This window comes from Myotis yumanensis, unplaced genomic scaffold, assembly GCF_028538775.1.
Source record: "Myotis yumanensis isolate MYYU_CA2020_CCGP unplaced genomic scaffold, mMyoYum1.0.hap1 SCAF_1, whole genome shotgun sequence".
Taxonomy (NCBI): domain Eukaryota; kingdom Metazoa; phylum Chordata; class Mammalia; order Chiroptera; family Vespertilionidae; genus Myotis; species Myotis yumanensis.
The window spans coordinates 4,542,834-4,561,723 of NW_027223752.1; the positions used below are offsets into that span (position 1 = coordinate 4,542,834).

Consider the following 18,890-nt stretch of genomic DNA (forward strand, 5'->3'; position numbering starts at 1 on the left):
TGAGTAGAAAAATTAGACATTCTATATTAAATTTTTCTACAAAGGGCATTGGCACCCTCACTCCAGCCATATATCAGACTGGTACAAAGAGAAGACCAGCCCTAGCAGGTTTGGCTCAGTGGATAGAGCATGGGCCTGTGGACTGAAGGGTCCCAGGTTTGATTCTGGTCAAAGGCACATGCCTGGGTTGTGGGCTTGATCCCCAGTAGGGGGCATGCAGGAGGCAGCCGATCAATGATTCTCTCTCATCATTGATGTTTCCATTTCTCTCTCCCTCTCCCTTCCTCTCTGAAAATATATATATTTTGAAAGAGAAGACCAGTAGTTCCACAATGGGGAAGAGTTAAGAATGGTGCCCTCAGTTGGATGTTCCATTCCAACACACTGAAACTTACCTGAGCATCATTCTGCACAATAAAAACAGACCTGTAGTCCTGGCCGGGTGGCTCAGTTGGTTGGAACATTATCCCATACACCAAAAAGGCTGTGGGTTCAATTCCCTGTCAGGGCACATGTGTAGGTAGTGGGTTTGATCCCCAGTTGGGACTTGTGTCGGAGGCAACCAATGTTTCTCTCTCTTCCTTCTTCTCTCTCTTAAAAGGAAAAAAACAAAAACATATCCTTGGGTAAGGATTAAAAAAACCCAAACAGACTTTTAAGCAACAGAATCTTTGAAAAAAAGACAGAAAGTGACAATAACTTTCTGATTTCCTGGCTTTACGTATGGCCAAATATTTAAGAGATGATTTTAAAGATGAAAAGCAATTTTCTTCTGTATAAACAGAAGAATTCTAAATATGCTGATCACTTATGTGATGACAAATAGCTATCAATAGTATATGCTACCAGGCAGGTATATTCCAAAAAACAAAACATACTGTATATTTTCAAAGTACAGATACCATTTTAATAATGAGTGAGAAAGTAACTACTTTTCAAAGGATACTTGTACTAGGAGGAGAATGTTTTGAAAAATTGTATTTGGAAATGTCTCTATTGTTACATGATTTTGTTGCTAAAATAATGTCTATTAAAAATAGTATCTTTTTTAAAAGTCATTATCTACACAAGTTATAAAAGGTTTGAACATATGGAAAATTATCCCAATGAATCTAAAAGTCTTGCTTAAAAGTTTTTTGAAGATATATATATATATATATATATCACCTTCCAATTAATTAGGAAAAATAACTGATTGAGACCAAGGAAGAAGGGAATGTCACGGCCAATTTCAACATAATCCTGTGCATAATTAATGGTTGGCAATTGAAACATTAGTGATGTCACCAATTATGCAATTCTTCCATTTGTATCTGTGATTCTGTGAGGTATCTTTTTTTCAGTAATGAGTCATTTGAATGAAGTGTCAAAAGTAACTGAATTTGGAATCAGAAGTTTGAATAGCTATATTTAAGTGTCATATCAAGATTTATCATCAACAACGCTGGCCGGTTTGGCTCAGTGGATAGAGTGTTGGTCTGTGGACTGAAAGGTCCTGGGTTCAATTCCGGTGAAGGGCACATGCCCAGGTTTCGGGCTCACTCTCCAGTGTCGGGTGTGCAGGAGGCAGCCGATCAGTGATTCTCTCTCATCATTGATGTTTCAATCTCTCTCTCCCTCTCCCTTCCTCTCTGAAATCAATAAAAGTATATATATTTTTTAAAAAGAGTGATTGCTAAAATAGCTTTATTAAAAAAAGATTTATCATCAACAAAACACACTATAATAAATAAATTAACAGCAACAAATGTTTACTGGATGCTTTGACATTATCATTTTGGCTGGGCATATCCCTCACCTTCAAGGAATAGGACAAAAAATAGTCAGAGTAAGTCTAGCCATAAATCACTCTACCAATGATCCTGAAGTCAAACTGTAAAATTCAAATATCACCACCTCTGATTTCCCATGAGGATTACATAATCCACACAAATTAAGAGTGTCTAGCATAGCGTCTTAAATACAAAAGATGCTCAATAAACATTTACTTTCCTTTGAAGCCATAGGATTCATAAAGAAATAATGGCCTTAGGAATTAGACAGGTTTGAATTCTCACTGTACCACTTGTTAGCCGTGTCACTTGGGGAAAATTATTTAACTCCATCTGTAAAATGGAAATAATAATACCCACTTATAAGGTTAATGTGAAAAGTCATTAATGAATAATGTATACAAAATCATTCAACCCACAAAAGACAGTAAATATCCAACCTTCCTCCTTCAAGATAGCCTATTCATAACTGTACTGAAAGTAGAGACTCATGGGTCGTTAAATTTATTTTATTTTGTTACGGGTCACTGAATTTTAAAATATCCACCATAATCCCTATTTTCTGGTAAGAATTACAGCAGTACAGTACCCTGCCACAGTGCCTGGCATGGAGTGTATAGCTACTCCATTAATGTTGACTGCACTCAGGTGAGTTCCTATGTCCAATGTCAATAGGCAAACTGTGGCAGCTGGGCTGGCCTGGTGTGAGCCTGGGTCTTCCCATTATCCTATGTACTCTCCCTAGTTTAAATCGTCTAGTTGCGGATATTCATGCTAGTGCAAATCAATGTAAGGGCCATAATGCAGAATTACCATAATTTGAGCTTTTCAAGTTTCTATGGCTAAGAAGTCATTACTTTGTTAAAATACTTTTTCTTTTTTTAAATATATTTTATTGATTTTCCACAGAGAGGAAGGGAGAGAGATAGAGAGTTAGAAACATCGATGAGAGAAAAACATCGATCAGCTGCCTCCTGCGCATCTCCTACTGGGGATGTGCCCGCAACCCAGGTACATGCCCTTGACCGAAATCGAACCCGGGACCTTTCAGTCCGCAGGCCGACGCTCTATCCACTGAGCCAAACCGGTTTCGGCTTGTTAAAATACTTTTACATAAAAGGGAAAACCAAAGCTTTTTACACAGCTTAAATTAGGAGAAAAAAAGTTTCCTTTTGTTCTTGCACAACTATCACAGGAAAGTCGTCTACACTTATGATGTCCTACATGGAAACTGCTTAGGATTGCTTTTAGAAGAGTAAAACTCTAGAACGGCACAACCGATTCAAACTGTGAGCAGCGAACTCCAGCACAGTAAATAAATGGCCGGGGGGAGGGGAAGCCACTTGTCAAACCCAAGGCGGCGTGTACTTAAGCAAAGCACTACCCAGTGAGCATTCAAATGCAAGTGCAACTGTCCGTGCTGAGCTGAAGTATACCTGAAGCACCTGTAGGACACAAGGAGTCGCCTCACAGCCTCCGGATGGCAGGTAGGAAACAGGATTTAAATGCCTGAGAATCGCAGCCTCAGCGCTTTTGCAACACCTGCGCTGGCTGACGCTCGGTCACGTGAAACCGCCCGCGCTCCCAGGGCCATTCACAGGCTGGCCTTGCACCATGTCAACAAGCAAAGGCAGGCAAACCGGCGGGGGCGGCCTTCACCCAACTTTCTTCGGGTGGCAAACGCGGTTCCGAGTCCACGCTGTGCGAGGCGCCGACCCCCAACACATGACCGAAAGCCTGGGAGTGCTGACATCCCCAAGGTCCTCCCATCCTTCCCGCTCCCGAGTGTCATCCATGAAACAGGGTCCGTTTGCCACTGAACCCCCGCGACCTCTTCGATCGGAGGGGGCAGCGCGGGTCACCTTCCTCCATGGACGCCTTCTCAGACCCCAGCCACTGACCCCACGGGTTCCCACCGTGCAGACTCCAGCGTCTCGGTTACGTTTCTGGAACACGTGTTGGGAGGGCGCAAACTTGCTAGAAAGATATTCTGAAGCAATCCTTTCCGCACGGCTATCAGCCCTGCCGCACTGCCCAGGTTGGGGACGAATGTCACCAATTTTGGGATGACAGCCCTTCAAATCGCCCTACGGAGGGGAGCGAGGCCCGCCCGCCCGGCCGGCCGGCCGCCGGCAGCTCTTACCCATTTGTCCAAGGGGACCTGGGCGAGGGAGCCGGTGCCCTGGTACAGGTCCAGGCTGAGCTGCTCCAGGCTCAGCTTCTCCTGCAGGAAGTGGCCCAGGTACCGCTGCAGGAGGTACCGGCAGGCCCTCTTCTTGATGGACTCTGAGAACGGCCACGGCATGATGAAGGCTGGCGGCGGCTGCGGGCGGCGGCGACTCCGGCCTCGTGGCGCAGGCTCCGGCTCCAGGCCGCGACCGCGGCGCCTCGGGTCCCGGCCGGCGACCCCGGGCCGCGGCTGGGCCTAAGCCCGGGGCGGCTCCTCCATGCCCGCAGGCACCAGGCGTCCCTCAGGACGACCCCATCTCCCGCGCCGCGTCGTTCGCTCTAGGCCTGGCGAACCGGGACGAGGCGCGGAAGAGTCCCCGTCGCCCCTGACCCGCGGGGCCCGGGGGATCCCGGTCCACAGAGAGAAGGTGCGGGAGAGGCGGCGGGGAGGCGACAAGGCCCGAGGCAGGGGCTCAGCGGACACCTCCACCGCCGCCGCGCGACGAATTTGTTGTCATCCGGGGGCGCGCTCCCGGCTCTGGCGACGCTCCCGGCGCGTTCGCGAGACCTGGACTCCCTGCGCGCGACCGGACGCGACCGGAAGTGACGTCACACTGGGACTGGCGGAGGCGGGAAGAAGGGCCCGGAAGCGAGCTGTTCCGGCACCGAGGGGGCGGGGCGAGGGCCGGAGGGGGCGGTGCCGCAGGTCGGCTCCTGACGCCCGGGGTGGGGAGACCCGGAGGACGGCGGGCGCGCAGGTGAGCGGCCGCTGGGATGGTTGCGGGCGGGAGGGAGGGAGGGAGGGAGGGCGGCCGCCGAGAAGAGCTACCGGGAGGGGAGGGAAGGCCGGGTACCCTCCGAGCGGGACGAGGCGCCGCGGGCCCGGCCGGGAGGGGCGGCGGCTGGAGGGGCCGGAGGCGGGGCCGGCCTGGGCCGTCCCGGGCGTCTCGGACGCCGCCCCGCGGGGAGAGCTGCTGCCGCCGCTGTCGCGCACCCCCGCCGCCCCGAACACTGCCCAGTGCTGCTCATTGTCAGCAAGTTCATCGTCGCCCGACTCGGTCAGGTATTGTCTCCAAAGCTCCCTCTTCGTTGCCGCTGGGCGGCTGGCAGCCTGCGGGGCGCGCTCTTCGTCCTGGGTGCGCTGCCCCGGGACCAGGAAACTTGAGTTTTCCAGGCATTTGTGGGCAGAGCTGCTTTCTCTGATCGGTCCCCAGCCTCCCTCCCGGCCTCGCGGAAACGTGGGTGAAGTCCTGGTTCCGGAGTCTGCGCCGTCGGCTGTCTGCCTTTGAGGAGGCAGCTCCTGCCGAGGGTCACTGCTCCTGGTCGGAGGCGCCCCGAAAGGCCTGCGCGGGGGTTCGCTGGCCTGGAAGCCCGGCGCCCCGGGTTACAGTCCTGATGCCGCCGCTTAGCCCAGCCGCTGTGCACCGGCACTGCCCTGGAGCCTTTGCCAGATGGGAGCCGATTAACATCTACTCTCGAGGATTGTTGTGAAAACCAACTATGATGACCGAACCCAAACAGAGCCCTGCTCCATGTAGTTTAATTAAGGATAGCAGCTGAAAACGACCTGTTCAAGGAGATCTTAATTGTTGGTAACTCGTGAATGCCTTCGAAATACCAGCACAGCCCCCCGAATATTGCCCGATAGAGGGCGCTCCGGTTCCCTTTCATTTTAGAACCAGTGTGCCCCCTGGAGTGCGTAGTGGGTCGGATTGTTGGTGCCCCACGTTCCTAAGAGGCTTGTCCCAAGCCTTCTCAGTGACTTCCAACCCCCTTGCTCCTGGTTCATGCAAAAAGACCGGTTCAGGGTCCATTAGGTGAAAGTGTTCCCACCTGGAAAGGTGAAAAGGGTAAATAAGAATCAGGCAGAACCTTCAAGGAACTTACGTTCTATAGCGAAAGAGCTATTCCTTTACTCAGTAAATCCTTACTGATTTCCTACACGAGCCAGGGGCTGTCCTAGGTGCTGGGGAGACAGCACTGAGCCAGCCAAGGCCCTCCCCTCCTGGAGCTGGCCTGTCATTGAAGGCAGGGGAAACAAACAATAATCAAATAAATAATGTTCGATGGCGCCCTCCCTACAGGAAGCATGCGCAAGCCATTCCCTTCCCCTCTCCTCTTCCCCCACAGGCACCTATCCCCTAACTTTCTAAGGAACCCCATGATATATTTTGCTACAGTCAATTAATTCTTGCTTGCTTTTCTACAAATAAATAATGTGCCATATGGTGATGTGTGCTGTAGGAAAAAAAATCCTATCTAATAAAGAGGGAATATGCTAATTGATTCTCACACTATTGCAAAGATGGTGGTGCCCACAGCCAATAAAGAAGGAATATGCTAATTGACTGCTACGCCCACAAAGATGGCAGCACCCAGTCCCCTCAGCCCCCTAGCCGACCAGGGCTGGCCCAAGGCTTAGGTAACCAGGGCCGGCTGACCAGCAGCGGTGTGATGGGGCATCACCTTCCCCTGATTGCCAGGTCACCTCCCGCCCCTGAGAGCTCCCTGACTGTGAGAGAGGGCAGGCTGGGCTGACGGACCCCCCTCCAGCTCATGAATTTTCATGTACTGGGTCTCTAGTAAATAAATAAAGCAATATAACCCTGGCTGGAGTGACTCAGTTGGGCATCATCCCTTGCACCAAGAGGTTGCCAGTTTGATTCCCATCAGGGCACATGCCCGGGTTGTGGGCTTAATTCAGGTAGGGGGCATGTGGGAGGCAACTCATTGATGTTTCCATCTCATATTGATGTTTCCCTCTCCTCCTTTCCTCTCTCTCTAAAAATCAATTTTTTAAATCTTTAAAAAAGATAAATAAAACAATTTAAAGAGAATGGAGATGAAAGAGATTTGGCACTTTTATATGGAAGGGTAAGGAACAACTTCTTATTTAATAAGGTGACATTTTAGCAGAGACTTGGAGAAAACTAGGTAGCAAGGCACATAAATACCTGGAGTTCTTTTCCAGGCAGAGGAGCAGCAAGTGCAAGGCCCTATCCCGAGGGAGTGAAGGGGAAAGGGGTGAGGGAGGGTCAAGTCATGTAGTGCATTGTAGGCCATTATAAGAACACTAGAAGCCTGGTGCACAAATTTGTGCATGGGTGGGGTCCGGTCAGCCTGCCCTGATGGGCCAGGTGGCAGGGGGTAGTGACCACAGGAGGTTTGCTGGCCCCGCCTCTGATGGGGGGGGTCAGTCGGGGGCAGGGCTAGCCGGGGGGAGGAGCCACAGGAGCTTGGGGGGCCAATCGGGGTCCCAATCAGGCCTGTTGGCCGCTGCAGTGCGCGTCATAGCAACTGGTCATTCTGGTCACTTGGCTTTTATATATATACTAGAGGCCCGGTGCACAAAAATTTGTGCACTTGGGTGGGGGGGCGGTCCCTCAGCCTGGCCTGTGCCCTCTCGCAGTCTGGGACCCCTCAGGGGATGACCACTTGCTGGCTTAGGCCTGCTCCCCGGGGAATTGGGCCTAAGATGGCAATCAGACATCCCTCTGGCAGCCCGGCAGCCCTCGGGGGATGTCCATTTGCCAGCGGGGAGCAGACCTAAACTGCAGTCGGACATCCTTAGCGCTGAGGAGGCAGGAGAGGCTCCCACCACCACCGCTGTACTGGCAGCCATCAGCCTGGCTTGTGGTTGAGCAGAGCTCCCCATATAAGAGCGCCCTGATCACCAGAGGGCAGCTCCTGCATTGAGCGTCTGCCCCCTGGTGGTCAGTGTGTGTCATAGTGACCAGTCATTCCCAGCCTTTCTGCTGCTAGGGTCAGTTTGCATATTACCCTTTTACTATATAGGATAGAGGCCTGGTGCATGGGTGGAGGCCGGCTGGTTTGCCCTGAAGGGTGTCCCGGATCAGGGTGGGGGTCCCACTTGAGTGCCTGGCCAGCCTGGATGAGGGGATGATGGCTGTTTGAAGCTGGTCACACCCCCTTCAGGGTGGGGGTCCCCACTGGGGTGCCTGGCCAGCCTGGGATGAGGGGATGATGGCTGTTTGCAGCTGGTCACACCCCTTTCAGGGTGGGGGTCCCCACTGGGGTGCCTGGCCAATCTGGGTGAGGGGCTGAGGGCCGTTTTCAGGCTGGTGGGCAACTGAAGGTCCCAACCTCTCCTTTTTTTCTTTTTTTTTATTCTGGGATTTATTTACCTTCTATGGCTGTCAAGGAGCTGAGAGCCGGCTTTAGCTCTGAGGCCAGCTCCAGCTTGAGGCCTCGGCTGCTGAAAGCAGGTATCTGGGGTTTGTTTGGCTTCTATAATTGAAATACTGTTGCAGCTCCAGCTCCGACCGAGGCTGGCTGGCTGAAAGCAGGTATCTGGGGTTTGTTTAGCTTCTATAATTGCAACATTGTTTCTTAGAGTGCAGCTCAGAGCTGGGCTGTGGCAGGCGGGGCACCTTGGCTTCCTCCATCGCCAGGACAACCAAGCCTCATGTTCCCTTCAGCTGCGTGGCTGCCGGCCGCCATCTTGGTTGGCAGTTGATTTGCATATTGCCCTGATTAGCCAATGGGAAGCGTGTCGGAGATACGGTTAATTACCCTATTTGTCTTTTATTAGATCAGATATAGATTGGCTCTCTGGGTGAAGGAGTTTGAGGAGAGGAGTGACCTATTTTGGTCTGTTTTTACTAACTGCTTTGTTGAGAATAGACAGGTAGAACTAGAGTGGCTTGGACTAGAGTGGTGGCAGTGAAGATGGTAAGAAGCAATTGGATTCTGGATATACAGTGGGACCTTGAATTACGAATTTAATTCGTTCCATGATGGAGCTGGTAACTCAAATTACTTGTATGTCAAATCAAAAAGTGAACGAGTGAGACACGTGATGTTGGGCTGATGTTGTGGCGTTCACTGTGATGTTCGCTGAGCCAACTAGCTGTGGGGTATCTGAAGCTGGCTCGTAACCCGAATTTTAGCTCTCAACTCAAAGCAAAACATCAGCCAAGAGACGGCTCGTGTCTTGAAAAACTCGTTAGTCAGGACACTCGTAAGTCAAAGCCCCACTGTATTTTGAAGATTATAAGACATGTTTGTGAATAATAATTATAATACTTGCCATAAAAGGAGCATAAACAAAGTGGTATGAAAAGGTGGGATCTCATCTGGCAGGGAATTAGAATAGGCCTTGGGACTTTTGAACTGAACTCTTGAGTAATAGGTACAATTGACTTCTTTCAGGTTCACATGTTAAATAGTAAGTGATTTCTTTTGAAATATAGGATTATATCTAGGCTGTTTATAGAATGCCTGAAATTTCAAATATCAGAAAAGGAAAATAAAATCGGAAGATTTTATAACAAACATACTCCCTTCACTGATTTTGTCTCTCCTATATTATATCAACTTTAATATCTTATTGGTTCCTTCATTCATGAGTTAAATACATTTTGACACATGATTACTATAGGTATGTGACCCAAGTAGAAGAGATTAGATACTGCAAAAGAAAAGATTGGTGAACTTGAAGACACAACAATGAGAACTATTGAAAGTGAAACAAAAAAGAAAATGAAAAAATTTTGTGCCGCTGCAGTGCGCGTCATAGCAACTGGTCATTGCAACATCTTCAGTTTCTGGGGATTATTAGGACATGGGCAACATGGGTGGGAGGCATAGCCTCCGTACCACAGTGCCTGGACTCATATTCATGAAATTGTAGCCCCCAAAGAGAGAAGGGACAGATAATAATAATAATAATAATAATGAAGAAATAATGACCAAAATTTGTTGAAATTTATTGAAAACTATAAACCCACATGCAAGTGGTTCAGTGAACCCCAAGCAAAAGAAACATGAAAAAAAACTATACCAAGTGGAACAAAGATAACAATGGCATCAGATTTATCATAGGAAACAATGCAAGCAAACTGATAATAGAGAAACATCTTTAAAGTCTTGAAAAGGGGGAGGCAAACTGTCAACCTAAGATTTTTATACCCAGCAAAAATACCTTTCAAAACAGAAGGTGAAAGGAAATCCTGTTCAGATATACAAAAGCTGAAAGAAGTTAACAGCAGCAGATTTATACTGCAGGAAATGTTGAAGGAAAATTGAATGGCAGAAGGAAAATGATACAGGTTATAGACCCAGATGTAGATCAACACAAAGGAATGAGGGCACCAGAAATAGTAACTATATGGTCAACACTAAAATACCTGTGCAGTGATGATGGTGCTGGAGTTACAAAGCATGAAACCTATAGTTAAGGAACCTTTCCAAAGGAGACAGTGAACTTGGCAAGTACTCTGGGCCTCCTTTTACTAGAACCATGTAAACTGCCTGTTTATATTGCCCATCCAGTATATTAATTAACTTTTCCAACAAGCAAGGGCAGAAAAATGAAGTCTCTTCAACTATCTGAACAGTTTTTCCTGCTGATAGCATATGGACACTGTGGTATGGAGGCTATGCCTCCCACCCATGTTGCCCATGTCCTAATAATCCCCAGAAACTGAAGATGTTGCCTTAAATGGCAAAAGGAACTTCCTAGATTTCTCACCTCCAGAATTGTAAGAAAATAAATTTGTGTCGTTTTAATTTACTGCATTTGTGATAATTTGTGACAGCAGCAATGCAAACTAATATAGAAACATATTAATATTCAAATTCTACAAAGCTTTATAAGCACTTTCTGTATGACAGGTATAAAAATATCATTAGGGTTCCATTTATTTTCATCCTCTTCTATAAAGCTGTTGAAGAGCTATATCAATCATTGCTTTTTATTTTGGGTAGTCTCCTAAATCAGTTAGGATACTTTCAGTTGCCAGGAAAGTAGCTGGAATTTATTGCTCCAATAACTAAAAAGTGCAAAGGTTAGGCAGCCATCAGAACTCTGGCAACGTTTCTCAGTCAACCTTTTGGCACTGTTCTTTTCCCATTTTCAGCACCGTCTTGGCCCAGTTTCTCCCAACTCAGGATGACAGCCAGGAGGAGCTGAGCTCTGTGCTCTATTCTGGATTAAGGTGACTAGAAAGAATTTCGTGTATTGTTAGTTTAGGGCACTCTAACTGGGTGGGGGTCAGTCTCATCCAAATTACTTTACTCAGTAGGAGAAAGGGGCATTATGATTCACCTTGGAAAATCTGGGTGCTATTAGGACAGGAAAAGGATATTGAAAAATAAGAGCTTGTTACAACCAACAAAAAAGAAATTATAATAATGTCTTTTAAAAGTACTAGTAAGTCTCAAATGTTATCAATTTGTGTAAAGCTTCAAAAATAAATTCTTTTTTTATTTGTGTATTATCAAAAGTTCTGAATGTCTGCTTTTTTTATCTGTCATTCAAAGACATTTTAGAAAAATAATCTTCAGTCTTAGGTGTCTTTCTTTTTTTTTGCCCCTTGATGCTAATTAGTACACAACAGTTTGATGACCTACTTCCTGACCTGTGAGAATTTCTTCCATCCTAGTATTGAATTCTTCATCTTCCCCTAAGGTCCTAATTGCAATTAACTGGACTCTTGCTTTAAAAACTTTATATACTGCTAAGCTGTCTCGTATAAACATCTTTTTCATGTAATGATTATTATTATTTCTGACATCCCTAATTGAGATACTGGATTACTGAAGCCAAAAAAAAAAAAAAGATGTTTGGTATTCATGATGTTAAAAGATTTATAGTGGACAGTCGTGCTTCAAAGTCTTCAAACTAGCTGTAAAAAAATAAAATGAGCTCATTTTCTATACATAAAACCAAGTATAAAGGAGTATAACGATTATTTTCAGAGTAAAGTAGAAATTTTAGAAAACAAATATTTTCACTATCTCATACAGTAGGTCAGTATTAGATTTCAGTTATCTGACATATGGATCCAACAACAATTGGTAATTTTATAATTAACTTGTATTGTTAGGAGTGACTAATTCTTGAAAGTTCTGTAGGAGGTTCAATAAAGGATCTTTAAAGCATATCATTAGTTGAAATAGGACTGAAAGAATGTATTATTTGTACATTTGCTGTGTGAGTTTTTAATAGCTTTACATAGTTTATTATAAATTGCCTTTGGCAAATAGTTCTGGCTTTTTAAGAAAAAAAAATTTTTTTTAAATTTTTTAGAGGGAGAGTGAGAGAGAGAGAAACATTGATTAGTTGCCTCCCATACACACCTCAACCAGGGATAGAACCCCAAAGCTAAGCATGTGCCCTGACCTGGTATCAAACCAGTGACCTTTCAGTGCCTGAGACAGCACTCAATCAACTGAGCACACCAGCCAGGGCATAGTTTTGACTTGTATAATGAGTAAATGACAACAACTATAGGAGCTCTAGCTCCTTAAGATTTTTGCTAGTAGTTTAGAGTTGACTGTATAATGGAATCACCCAGAAGCTCTGAAAAATACCCCCAAAAAATTACCCAGATTTTTTTTTTCAGGTTCTCTGAGGGGGGTGAAGGGGTGTCAATGGCTGAGGACTTCATTTGTTACCTCTCAAATTGGCAAATATTAAAAAGTATTGAAAAGAATGTGAGGAAGAAAAAAAAAAAGAGGATAGCCCTGCATAGTCTCTTGGTGGAGTTTAAATCTTACAGCCTTTGTTTGTTTTTTTGAAGGGTAAGTCAGCATTATGGCAGTACCTATTGAAAGTTAAAATGAGCATGTGCTTTGACTCAGCAATTACAGTTTTAAATATCCTAGAAGAGTAATTACACATTTAAAAAGATGTACTAAGGTTTTTACTGAGACATTGTTTGAAATAACTAAAAATTAATATTCTCAATTCTTATCAATATGGGAGTTAACTTTTGGAGGAAAAGTGGAGAACAGTGGCTGTTTTTTTCTGAAAATCTATAGGTGTCTAGATAATTTTGCTGTAAGAACACTACAGTGGGGCCTTGACTTACGAGTGTCCCGACTAACGAGTTTTTTGAGATACCAGCTGTCTCTCAGCCGATTTTTTGCGTTGAGTTGATAGAGTAATTTGAGTTAACGAGCTCGGTCTCCGAACGAATTAAACTCTTAAGTCAAGGCCCCACTGTATTAGAAATGGTTCTCAACAATATTTTCCAGAGAAGTTGTTGACTAGTTCGTGCTGTCTACTAAGTAGCAATAGGAAGGCACGTCAGGCATTGTTTTCATCAAACAATAATATCTGGAGTGTATTTCTGTAAAGATTCATGTCTACTTTTTTGCAGGATGGAGACGGATTGTAACCCCATGGAGCTAAGCAGTATGTCAGGATATGAAGAAAATGCAGAGCGCAATGGTTTTGAAGGGACTGACATGAAAGACATGAGGCTAGAAGCTGAAGCAGTCGTAAATGATGTTCTCTTTGCCGTGAACACCATGTTTGTCTCACAAGTCCTGCGCTGTGCTGACGATGTGGCCTATATCAACGTGGAAACGAGGGAAAGAAACAGATACTGCCTGGAGCTCACTGAAGCAGGTCTTAAGGTGAGTGCCTTTTCTTTTTGGAAAAAGGAAGTATTTATACTTTACCACTTTATCAAAGAGGGGTCAGGGAGTGGGGACGAGTGTTAAATGAGAACTCAACACTCAGCAGCTAACAGGGGTTTTTAAAGGAAAACTTTTATCTAGGAATTTTTAATAATACTCAAGTCTCTCACTAACATGGGGAAATGGAATTTTTAAAAAAATTTGATTGGCACTATTACTTTGTTTTAATGATCACCCCTAAAATTAATTTATTTCTTATCTGTGGTTAAATAATGTGCACCAGAATTAGGCATTCCCTGCATTGGCTGAGTTTTATAGGCATTGTATTGAGAGGATCTTCTTCCACCTCTTACAAATGTCTCTTCTGTGAAAACAACATACTTGACTCCACTGCTCCCCAGCTGTTAGATCAAAGCCCTGTCACAGTAGACAGTTGCACCTCTGAATTTCCAAGAGTGTCCTATTGACTCTTTATTACAGGTGAGCTGTTCTAGGCAGTAACCTTAAATCCTTATACCAGGATTCTGAGTTTAGAATAGTAGAAAGTACCACCTGAAACCAACTTTTCATTTAAAAAAACAAAAAACACAACTTACTATTATAAAAATTTTGACCTGGCCGAAACCGGTTTGGCTCAGTGGATAGAGCGTCGGCCTGCGGACTGGGGGGTCCCGGGTTCAATTCCGGTCAAGGGCATGTACATTGGTTGCGGGCACATCCCCAGTAGGAGATGTGCAGGAGGCAGCTGGTCGATGTTTCTCTCTCATCGATGTTTCTAACTCTCTATCCCTCTCCCTTCCTCTCTGTAAAAAATCAATAAAATATATTTAAAAAAATTTAAAAAAAAAAATTTTGACCTGCTAAACAAAGGAGTAGTATTAGAAACTCCAAAATTTAATTGTAACTTTACTAATTAATTAATATTCAATCTCAATTAAAGATCTCTGACTTTTCTGTTTCTATTCTGTTTCAAAAGTTGCACAGAATCATAAAGTAGAGGCCAAGGCCTAAGCAGGTGAGAATGTCATGTAATGATATGTTCAAAGGCTACATGAACCTCCCTATTTCACTAGATTCGGTTCCTTAAGAAGCAGATGAGCCACGTGTTCGTCTAATCCTTGTTAAGGATCACTTGCACTGAAGCGAATTGCAAAGCCAGCAGCTTGACTGCTCTCAGTTCCCTCACAGCTGCCATGCAGGTAGCTGCTTAGCTTAGAGAGTGAAACTTGAATTAACTAATTTTGTACACTCCTTTCTCAATCCCTAAATTTGTACTAAAAGCTTATTGTCTTCAGAAATGGATCTTAAATAGAAGTAGGTAAATCAAAAGTAGAGATAAATGACCCTGGATAAGTTAATTATATTTTACATTGATTAATTCTAAGGTAGCTATGGTGAAGTAGGAGTGGTTTTGATCAGAGTCAGAAGTCTTACATGTGAATTTGAGTGATCTTGGGTAAGTTAACCTTTTGGAGTTTGATTCTTTATCTGTAACCTGGAGATTAAATTTAAAAACCAGAAGGGATTGGAGGATAATTATATGAATAAAGTATAGAGAAAGAACTAGGTCAGTTATAAAGCTTGACATGTAGGTACTTAATTTTTTTTTCAGTCTGATTCGGTTAACATTCATTGAGCCACTATCCTGTGTTAGGAATTGGAAATGAAACTTTGAATAAGATATGATCCCTATCCTACTAGGAAGACCAGTCTTACAGGGATTAGAAAGGGGCAAACAGAACTGTAATTCAGCCCAGCTGGTGTGGCTCAGTGGTTGAGCATCGCCCCATGAACCAGGAGGTCACAGTTCAATTCCTGGTCAGGGCACATGCCTGGATTGTGGGCTCAATCCCCAGTGGAGGACATGCAGGCGGCAGCCAATCAATGATTCTCTGTCATCATTGATGTTTCTCTCTCTCCTTTTCCCTTCCTCTCTGAAATCAATAAAAATATATATATATATTTTTAAATCTCCTTATCTTTAAAAAAAAAAACAATTATAATACAATGGACCCCCCCTTATCCACATGTTCACTTTCCACAGTTTCAGTTACCTGTGGTCAACCATGGCTTGAAAATATTCAATGGAAAATTACAATTTATACAGGGGTGGGCAAAAGTAGGTTAAATTACCAGCCATCATTATGTAAAAGATAAATTATAATTAAGGATACAGCCCTAGTCGGTTTGGCTCAGTGGATAGAGGGTGGGCCTGTGGACTAAAGTGTCCGGGATTCAAGGGCACATGCCCGGGTTGTGGGCTCAATCCCCAGTGGGGGGCATACAGGAGGCAGCTGATCAGTTCCCTCTCATCATTGATGTTTCTATCTCCCTTTCCCTTCCTGTCCGAAATCAATAAAAATATATTTTAAAATATATATAAATAAGTAAGGATACAAAATAATAAGAATGAGACAAATAATACAAATAAATAATATAATAATAATACAAGAATAAACTTCGGGGTGCTCACAGCTGTAAACCTGCTTTTGCCAACCCCAGACATTTCATGTTGCACGCCTTTCCGAGTGGTGTGGTGAGAGCCCGGGCCATCCCGCTCCGTACTGCCCAGGACACCCTTTGTCCAGCACGTCCGTGCTACATACACTACTCGCCCGCCAGTCACTTGGTAGCTGTCTCAGGTACCAGATCGGTTATCAGAGAGAGCACATTTACATAACCTTAAATACAGTATATTGTTATAATTGTTCTATTTTATTAGTTATTAATTCATCTCTTACTGTACCTAGTTGATAAATTAAACTTTATCATAGGTGTGTATGGTATGTATGGGAAAAACAAAGTACGTATAGGGCTTGGTCCTATCCATGGTTTCAGGCATCCACTGGGGGTCTGGGAACATCTGCCCTGCGCATGGGGAGCTGCTGTGCACGTGGGAAGCGCTGCAGTAAAGCATGGTTCTGAAGGGGCGTGTCATCCTCCTCCGGCGTCTGCCTCTGCTTTTCATTAAAACCACTCCTACTTCTAACATGAACTTGCGACTTCTACGGATTGAATAGATGGCATAACAATTCAACACTTACAGAGGGAATTCACAAGCTTTAGTCAAGTGAACAAAGACTAAAGTAATTTTGCCCTGTACTGTGCTGGTGAACTGTGATATGTCTTATATAATCTTGGTGGAGAGAAAAGCTTTAGCTGCATTTAAAGAAAAATAAATAAAACAGAAACATTCCCTTTTATCTCACTGAGTTGTGCATTCGTTTCCCTATTAGATAAGTAATGTGAAATGGCCTTTCAGATAAATAATCATACAGGAGGATTAAAGCTATAAATACTTTCTAGAATTCTTTATACAGAAAGAGTCCAAAGGATTAGTTCTAAGGTAGCTATGGTGAGGTATGGCCGGTTCTGATTAGAGTCAGAAGTCTTACATATGAAGCTAAGTAAATAGTGGATATATTATCCATTATAGTGCTTTTATATAGCAGGCTCTCAATACATGTGTAATTAAATTGAAGCATGTTTTATTTTTTTAATCATGTTTTAAATTATGAGAATGGAACACTGCTTTTGATAGCTTTTTAATTTTTTTCTCTATTTTACATTTGTTTTAGGACCAGGAGTTGGTAAATCAAACCATTAAAATTTTGGGGAAAAAAATTATAAAGAGTGTTTTGCAGGGGTTATTCCTATAAGTTGTAAATTGCTTAAATATTTAAAAAATATATTAAAATATGCACATTTTAACTATTGATTGAAAAAAGTGTCATTAGAGAATGACCCAGGTAAACAACTGGTTTTTGCGCTGCCATGAAGAAATCTAATTATTGAATTCCCTCTTCTCTTGTAGATAGTAGGTTATGCTTTTGACCAGGTGGATGATCGCTTACAGAGTCCCTACCATGAAACGGTCTACTCCCTGCTGGACACGCTCAGCCCCGCCTACCGGGAGGCCTTCGGAAACGCACTCCTTCAAAGACTGGAAGCTTTGAAAAGGGAGGGACAGTCATGACTAAGCTTTTTTCTTTGAGAGGGGGTGGCTGCTGGTACAAAATGTTGATGTAAAGCTTGAAATTCTTGCATAAGGTCATAGAAAATGCATCTTTGATTTTGTGTCTTTATCTTTTCTTGCTTCAAATTTGGCTTTTGACTTAGAACATTATTGAGTAATGAATCGTCTTTCTTAGTTCCTGATTCATGAAGGGAATTGCTGTAAAACCATCATTAAGACATTCAAATTTCTTCATGTAGTATCTCTGCATTTCAGAACCAAATCAGTGTTTCATTCTGTCATCCAGGACTTCGAATGCTGCCAGCACTCTCTATCACATGGGAACTTCTGGATTTGCACAGTAATGTAGGATTTAAAAGGACCTACATGCAAACTTTGGTTCAGCTCGCTAAATCAGGGGTTTACTCCTAACTTGGACTAACTTTGTAATGCTTCTTTTGGTACTAGCCTTACTGGAAACAAATTATCAACCAGTTTCCCCTGCACAAAATTTGAAATTCACTGAATCACTTCATCTATTTATATTACTGAAATGGACTGATGAAGATGATTTAAAGATATATTACTTAGCTAGTATTCAATGAACTACAGGGACTGAGATAGTTCTGTATTCCTTGTTTGCAACAGCCAGCGAACAAAGAGGACAACCGTTAGCAAATGAATGTAATAACTTTCTCCAAGGTGTTTAAGCACATAAGCAAATACAGGAACAGGCTCCATTCTTTTTCTTAACAAAAAGCATCTTCAGCGTGTGGGATTTAAAAGAAAGAAGATTCTGATTTCCTAAAAAACAGTCTTTTGGCCTGTGTTGATTCTTATTATGAATGTTTGTTTACATGATGTACAGTATATATTCAGAAAGTATTTTCGCCTCAGTGTTTACTTTCTATAATGCAGTACTTTGGTATTCCCACAGCACCCTCCTTCCCAGCAGATGTGCAGTGTTTCGTCTCAATGCCAAACCCACAGTGTAATCTGAGTGCATTGTATGGGTTTGAAAACCAAAGGATGAGGAAGCATTCCAAGACTTCATATTTGAAAAAGGGAGAAATCTGTATTTTATATTTTATTACAAGTACTAAGATTTATAAACTTAGTAAACTATACCATGCTGCTATGTGTTTTCAAGAACATGTTGAATAGTAAGGATTGGGGAAGTTTTTTTAATACTAATAGTCAAAAGCAGCAGCTGTTAGAAATGTTGAACTAGAATTCTGCATTTGAACACTCCTTCAGAAATTGTCAATCGCAGGCTTTGTTTTCTATCATTATTAAGTAATGGGTACTTTCAGGCTCTGAAGTTTTTGTAGACCAGGGCGAATTAGAGTTTGGTTCTGGTCACTGTTTATTCCAAGCCCCATTGGAATGCTTTCATTATGGATGATACGCATATTCATTCTCAACTTTGCTTTCAGATGCTTAACTGTTTGGGCAGTGAAGTCTAACTTCAGGTTGAACAATCTCAGGCTAACTGTAAAGTTTGAATAAAATTCTATCTGTTCATTTTGAGTTAAGTATGCAGAAAAAAATGTATGTTTAAAAGTTGAAATTGTTCATTTTGTGATAAATGATTGATTCCAAGA

General features: G+C 43.6%; 2 protein-coding genes across 4 annotated transcripts in view; one reads left to right on the top strand and one right to left on the bottom strand.

The window, feature by feature from the left end:
• The window catches only part of ATG2B (autophagy related 2B), a 73,094-nt gene extending 68,643 nt beyond the window's left edge, over positions 1-4,451 (bottom strand). The window contains exon 1 of the mRNA XM_070412634.1: positions 3,916-4,451. Coding sequence (XP_070268735.1) covers positions 3,916-4,077 — 162 coding nt within the window. The 5' untranslated portion in view covers positions 4,078-4,451. The remainder of the gene's footprint in view (positions 1-3,915) is intronic.
• Positions 4,452-4,630: 179 nt separating this feature from the next.
• GSKIP (GSK3B interacting protein) lies at positions 4,631-18,890 on the top strand. 3 transcript variants are annotated; one of them, XM_070412647.1, is made up of 3 exons: positions 4,631-4,699; positions 13,070-13,328; positions 17,146-18,890. In XM_070412647.1, exons 2-3 carry the CDS (start codon positions 13,071-13,073, stop codon positions 17,305-17,307), a joined length of 420 nt encoding a protein of 139 aa, XP_070268748.1. In that variant the 5' UTR covers positions 4,631-4,699; position 13,070; the 3' UTR covers positions 17,308-18,890. The 3 variants fall into 3 exon arrangements, with proteins under 3 accessions (XP_070268748.1, XP_070268757.1, XP_070268766.1); XM_070412656.1 differs by lacking the exon at positions 4,631-4,699 and adding an exon at positions 4,924-5,004; XM_070412665.1 differs by lacking the exon at positions 4,631-4,699 and adding an exon at positions 10,830-10,900.

What these genes read in the sequence shown, in the direction of transcription:
- GSKIP (XM_070412647.1), top strand. Translation starts at nt 13,071, where the DNA reads ATGGAGACGGATTGTAACCCCATGGAGCTAAGCAGTATGTCAGGATAT. An exon ending in TCACTGAAGCAGGTCTTAAG is followed by an intron (nt 13,329 to 17,145) that starts GTGAGTGCCTTT and finishes CTTCTCTTGTAG; the next exon opens with ATAGTAGGTTATGCTTTTGA.